At 44.0% G+C, this 6,844-nt stretch overlaps 1 protein-coding gene across 1 annotated transcript; it reads right to left on the minus strand.

The window, feature by feature from the left end:
- Positions 1–1,177: 1,177 nt before the first annotated feature.
- LOC130482089 (17-beta-hydroxysteroid dehydrogenase type 6-like) lies at positions 1,178–6,844 on the minus strand. The gene is made up of 4 exons (XM_056854908.1): positions 6,532–6,844; positions 4,933–5,191; positions 3,014–3,177; positions 1,178–1,401 (listed from the first exon to the last, which is right to left on the minus strand). Exons 1-4 carry the CDS (start codon positions 6,842–6,844, stop codon positions 1,178–1,180), a joined length of 960 nt encoding a protein of 319 aa, XP_056710886.1.

Raw genomic sequence — 6,844 nt, forward strand, 5'->3', positions numbered from 1 at the left:
CTCCCTGGAAATTGAGTGGCAGGCATTGTCAGCTCAAGATTTTTTGGAGCAGTGGTACACACAGTGTTATCTGTATGTAGACCATCTACATCATGTATATATGACTACATGTGGAAGGCATACTTGGGATGGTGTGGGCGGAAGCAAAGCCTACCACAGTCAGCAAGTCTTCCTCATATACTTTGATGTTTACAAGATGGTTTGTCTCAGGGACTTAGACCAAACACCATATATAGACAAGCAGCAGCCCTGGCTCAAGTCATCCAAGAATAGATGATTTCCCCATTACTAGGCACCCAGCAGTTAAATGATTCCTAGGTTCTGGAAAACTCAGGTTTGAATCCCTGCTCTGCCATGGAAGCTTGGTGCCATTCACACACTCTCAAGCCCATCCTACTTCACAGAATTGTTGTGAGGATAAAATGCAGGAGAGGAAAACAATGTAAACTGCTTTGGGTCCTCATTCATGAGAAAGGTGGGCGATAAATAAAGTAAATAAAACAGGAAGGTTACATTTAGAAAACTGGGTAAAAACATCTTTATTTTTACAAAGTAACTCTAAAAATAGACAATTGATAAAAATGGACAATTGATGCATGCAGTTAGGTTGGGTCCAGTCCTTAAAGCTGAGCAGATACATCCTAGTTTTGAATTCCTTACTGAGAAATTAGAAAAAGCTATCCAATAGAAAAAGAATGTACATTTTGAAACCTTAAGAGCCATGAATATTTTTAAAAGTCAGAAAATAAGAAAGAAGCTGAGGATTTGTAAATACCTTTGATTCATAATATCAAATGATAATAATTGAACAGAGACATTGACAATGATCAGAACAGTGCCCTCAGTTTATTGAAGCTGACCAGAACAGCACAAAAGAAATTTCAATTATTTACAGACCTTGCCAGTTGACTAGTAGACTTTCACAGGGTATAAATTAATATTTTTTATTTAAAAGTACTTGGTTATTAATATTATTATAAATTCAAGATCTTTGTTTAACTTCACAGCATAGTAAAAAAAAGGGGGAGCAGGCAGCTGCCAACCATAACCCATAGCCACCACTCCCCCCAGACATATATCTGCACCCGTTTATTTAAAGGTACACATCCAGCATGAGAGAGAGCTACCTTTTCATCATAACACCTTTCTTGCCCACCTACTATTTTCTGCTCTACCCTCATTGTACAGCCTGAACAGGTTTTGGCCAGGGCCATGTCAGCACAAAGTCCACCAAAACTGTGGGCAGGTAAGAGAGTGGGATGTAGAAGAACTGGGCGTCCCAGCCTCCAGAGTAGCGAGTCCGGGGGTGCTTGGATGTCAAGGCATGTTCCATGCAGTCAGTGACCGGATACAGGTCTGTGGAGCACCGAGTTGTGATTGCCTCCTTGAACGTCTTGTAATCTGTGGGGAAGGAAAAGAGAGGGAGTCTGTAATGAGATAAATAAGAAGCCCCAGCTTTGAACAGTTTTAGATCAGTTGCCATCTCAAGCACCTCTCTTTGAAAGGGACACTCTGAATCTGGAAAAGTCCTGCCTGTTCCTCAAGAAGTCGAGGAATGTATGAGTAGGTGGGACTGTGCAAAGGCCAAAAGGTGGCCAACAAACACACACAGCAGAAGGAAGGCCAATTGACCTGGCACAGAGTTAGACCAGCCTACTTCCACACTGCACCTATACTTGACCTCTCACCCATTCAGTAGACAAGAAGCAAACCACCACAAAAAGTACAATGGAATGCATACACAAGAGTGGTTCTATCACATACTTCAACCTTGCAAATAAGCCCTCAAAAGCCCACTTGGTAACTGGGCTTCCCACAATAACATCTGCATATTTCTATGCCTAGTTGTCCAGAGCCAATTCTTATTCACCTCAGGCAACTGGGCTGGTTTCCAGAAAGATTAGCCTCTAGCTACAGACATAGGCCATTTATGCAGGGTCAATTTTGATGGTCGCTCAAAGCTCTTTTTTAAATGCAACCTTTAAAATGCCTATTCACCGTCCCAAAGCAAAAGGAGAAATTCCACCCCCCCCACAAACACTCGCCTGCTCTTTTGTTCTTTCCATTAGCAACCACCGTAGCATAGCTAACGCATGGCTGTGATTTTGCATGCTTCCTTGAGGGGATTCTTGAGGTGAGGGCAGAGCAAACACAAAAGGCTGCGTTAAAGGGGCTCTTAAGAAATGTGAAGCTGGTATGCGCCAGCTTCTGAGTCACTTCCTGAATGATGGTTCAGCATGAAAAACTAAAAAAAAAATGCGGGGCACTTCAGCCTGGACCACGCTGCTAATTACCAAGAATAAATGGCCATATCCTGACATATCCCTCCTTTGTCCCAACGATACCTTCTCTAGAAAATGCCTGCCACAGAAAGAAGGAGAGACATATGCAGAAGGCGTATTCCTTGCCTGCACTGTCTAGCACGTACAGATGAATACATCAAGCTGCCTTATACTGAGTCAAATCCTTGACCTATCCCGGTCACAATGCAATCCTAAGCAGAGTTACACCTTTCTAAATCCATTTAAGTCAGTGGGTTTAGAAGTTCTTTCCCTGAGAGAAACCTCCAACACCCATACACGCACAAGTTGCCATTAGATCCACAAATGCCTGTATTAATTCTGCCTCCTCCCCTACTTGGAGTAATTCATAGGGCCTTCTCTTGGGCAAAAGGCATGAAGGAAGGGAGAGTCAACAACTTGTCCAAGTGCCATGGCTCCAATTTAGAAACCACTGGGTGCTATTCTTTCTGCCTCCCCCTATCCTTAGCATTGTCAAGATGATAGGCCAAAGATGGATATGTTGGTGGCTTATTTCCTCCTCAGGCACAAACCAAGGACAAATGTCCTGTCCTTGAAGTAGTTGAGAAGGCCTTGGTCACTGAAGTGCCTAGAAATGCTTGGTAAAATATAGATCCTTCATCCTAGTGGCTGAACCAGTGAATAGCTACTCCCACATTCCGTTCACCAGCAAACCCATCACAAACCTTATACTGAGAGTATAAGGGACTTACAATTGTCAAAATAGGTCTGGCCATAGCTTTCTTTGGTGTCCTGTGGAACATTGGTCCAAATCTGCTCCAGACTGTTGAGGTTCAATTGAATGTTTGTCATGCCTGTTCTGAAGTATCCTGGTTCTACTATGGCTATTTTCACCCCAAACAGGCGGAGTTCACGTCTAAAAAAGAACAATAAATAACTAGCAACTGTTAAAAAACACACATACCGTAGTTATTTTGTGATGTGCTTCTGCAGAGTAGATGCCAGCCCTCTTTACACACTATAATTAAAGGCATTAACCTGAGTTGAAGGGAAGATTTAGTAAAGTTCCATTTTCCAACAGGATCTGCCCTTGTGGGTCTGGCAGTATAGGTACAATAAGTTTTTTTTTTTTCATTGTCCATTATTTGAGATTGAAAGACAGAGACTGGTTGTATCATTTGATAATGGAAAGAAGGCACTCACCCTACCTGAACTTTTTTAAATAACAAACAAATCGGAGATAGTAAAGATTGCAAAATTTACACACACACACATGTATAGGCTGCCTATTTTAAAGGATAAGGAGAATATATTAAATATTAAATATTTTGGCCATCGTGCTTTAGTGTGGCCCTGCTTAAACCTATTGGTCATTCGAGCAGAATCATTTATTGAATATTTTATCTGTTTTGATGTAAGATTCCACTTTCCATACTTAGTAATAGTGAACACTGTAATGGAAATGCTATTGTGGTATAACCAGTGATGAAGTAAACTCGATTGCTAATGACGGTGAATTGATGTTTCTAGATCTAGCTGAAGATACTACCTCAAGAGCCAGCATGGCGTAGTGGTTAAGAGCAGTGAACTCTAATATGGTGATCTTGATTGGTTTCCCCACTCCTACACAGGAAGCCAGCTGAGTGACTTTGGGCTAGTCACAGTTCTTTTAGAGCTCTCTCAGCTCACCTAACCTCTCTCAGCTCACAAGTTGTCTGTTGCGGGGAGAGGAAGGGAAAGGAGATTGTAAGCTGGTTTGATTCTCCTTAAAAGGTAGAGAAAGCTGGCATATAAAAACCAACTTTTCTTCTTCTTTTTGAGGGCAGACACAGACACAGGGCACACAACTGCCATTCTCCCTACCTGAACAAACTATATGGCGGTGCTATTTGTATCACTGGTGAAGTCTACATGAACTGTTAGGCCACACCAGAGTGGGGCAAACAGTAGCTTCCTGTGGCTGTTTCAGGTCAAACAGATGGTTGAGTGGGGGCTTAAGCCCCCGCTCCCCACATGCTGCAGTCCCATCTGTTTGACAGGACCTGGGGAAGACACAAGGACAATGTATCAGGTAGTTAGAGCCTGAGAGTGAACAGCCGAAGGACACCCAGTGAGTTTCAAGAAAAAGTGGAGATTTGAACCCGGGGTCTCCTTGGTTCTAGTCTGACACTCAAACCACAACACCACACTTATGAGAAAGCTAGACTGTAAGGTACATGCAGTCCTGGGGAGTCCCTGTATCTTTTGAAATATAATATTGTTTCATCAAAATATTCCTGCTGGGATCCTAGAGTGTGTTCTCTTTCTAATACAAATTTTTAAACTTTTCTGTTTTTTTTTTTTTTTACAAAGTCATTTGATTAATATAAATCTTCCATATGTAGAATCAGAGCTTCTGTTGTTGTACTGAGCAGCTGGTGCATCTCTGGTCAATGTGGTTGCACCCTCAGGAGCATGCACTGTGCCAAAGGGAGCTTTGGGTATTCTGCGTTTTTTACACAATCAGCCTACTGAATCTACCTCAGGGCTTGACACAGAACTAATTAAAAATTTCCTCCACTAATTTCAGAAAATTGGCTAGTTTCCTCATGCAGGAAGAAAACCAGTCATAGCTCCAGATACTTGAAGGGTAACCTGATACCTGATCGTGCTACTGTTAGAAAAGGATTACCTCAGGCAATCAGAAAAAGCCTCCACCCCATATTTAGATGGGCAGTAGCCTCCTCCATAGAAAGCCAGCCGACCCAGGATGCTGGCCACGTTGACCACCCTTCCTTTGGCCTTCTTCACCAGGGGCAACATGTGCAGAGTCACATCAATTAGACCAACTAAGTTGACGTCAAGCACTTTCACAAAGTCATTTTTGGTCAGCCATTCGTTGGGAGCTACAGGATGCACAACTCCCGCATTGTTCACTAAGCCCCAGAGCCCTGTGGAGAAGAAAGTACCGGTAGATGAATACACAAATAGAAAAGTACTGAAACCCAGTCCAGCCTAACCAGACCAGATCATTAGATCTCATAGCAAGAAGAACTGTTGGACTCAGAGTTCTCAGAAGCTTGCAACGGTGAGCCTCATTAGGCCAAGGGGAAAGACTCCTGGAACCAAAGCTGAACTAAAGTTTGGGATTAAAATTGGGTAGATGACTGATCTAATGGGATCATTGGACTAGAAGAGCTCAAAATACTACCTAGTCCAGTCACCTGCCCAATTATCTTATGTTTTTATCCCACCCTTCCTTCAGTGAGCTCAGGGGAGTGTGCACAGTCTATTTTACCCCCACAACTGCTGGCACATATTACACCCATGCTCCGTCAACTGCACTGGCTCCAGCTGGAATATCAGGTCAGATTCAAGGTGCTGGTTATGACCTTTAAAGCCTTACACAGTCTGGGACTTGTATCTATGGGACTGCCTCTCCTGGCATGTTTTCCAGAGAAATTTACGTTCATGTAATACCAACTTGCTGCTGATTCCCGGCCCAAGGAGTATCCGGCTGGCCTTGACCAGGGCCAGGGCCTTTTCGGCCCTGGCCCCTGCCTGGTGGAATAGCCTCCCTAGCAAGATCAGGGCCCTGCGGGATCTTCAGGAATTCCACAGGGCCTGCAAGACAGAGCTGTTCCACTGGACTTATGGTTTAAGCCAGCTACGGTTCTTGTTATAAATACTGGCCTCCCTAATCCGTCCCCCTCCCACGCTGCTGAGTGCCACCCCCACTTATACCATCTTGGAGGTTGGTCAGATTCATCTGCCACCTGCGGATGGCTATTTTGGGTTCTTTAGTGCCATTGGGGGGTTTAGATCCTATTACTGTTAGGTGAATCTGTAATTGGTTGACAGATTGCACCCAAAGAGTGCTTGTTAATGGTTCCTCATCCATAGAAAGAAGTGACTAGTGGAGTGCCTCAGGGATCAGTCCTGGTCCCTGTGTTGTCCTGTTTACTAGATTGATTTGGGCTATTTTAAATAGTATTCTAAATTATATATTTAAATGTTTTATTTGTTTATTATGTTTTGGATTGTGTAAGCTGCTCTGAGCCCAACCTTCGGGTTGGGGAGAGCGGGGTAAAATGCAATTAAAAAACAACAACAACCCTGTGTGGTGTACTAAGCTGGGAACAAATGACTGGCCCAAGACCATCCTATGAACATCAAGGCAGAGTGTGGATTTGAACCTAGGTCTCTGCAGTCATACTCTACACCTGGCTCAGTGTGTTGTAGTGGTTAGAGTGTCTGATAGGAAGCACATGGAAGAAGTCAGCCACTGTACCTTTGTTCCCCACGTGGCCTCTCACCCACTCAGTTGCCGCAACAACACTCTCTGTGCTGGTCACATCCAGGATGATGGTTTTTAGCCGTTCAGATGAAAGCCTTTCCAGTTCCGCAGCCCCCTTCTGGGTCAAACATCCCGCCAAGACCTGCATGCCCAGAAAGTCCAGCTGCCGGGCAAGCTGGTTGCCAAAGCCGGAATCACAGCCAGTGATGAAGACATATTTCTCCCTCAGGTCCTCCACGGTCTGTCTCTCCAGATACCATCGGATCAGGAAGAACAGTGCCAGTGAGATTGCCAGACAGAGCCACAT

Source organism: Euleptes europaea, chromosome 1, assembly GCF_029931775.1.
Source record: "Euleptes europaea isolate rEulEur1 chromosome 1, rEulEur1.hap1, whole genome shotgun sequence".
Classification (NCBI taxonomy): Eukaryota; Metazoa; Chordata; class Lepidosauria; order Squamata; family Sphaerodactylidae; genus Euleptes; species Euleptes europaea.

Excerpts from the sequence above, each read along its gene's own strand:
- LOC130482089 (XM_056854908.1), bottom strand. The coding sequence starts at position 6,844 with ATGTGGCTCTGTCTGGCAATCTCACTGGCACTGTTCTTCCTGATCCGA. Across the intron at positions 3,178-4,932 it reads GCTTTTTCTGATTGCCTGAG|ACGTGAACTCCGCCTGTTTG; the intron begins GTAATCCTTTTC and ends GTTCTTTTTTAG. Across the intron at positions 1,402-3,013 it reads CCAGACCTATTTTGACAATT|ATTACAAGACGTTCAAGGAG; the intron begins GTAAGTCCCTTA and ends CCTTCCCCACAG.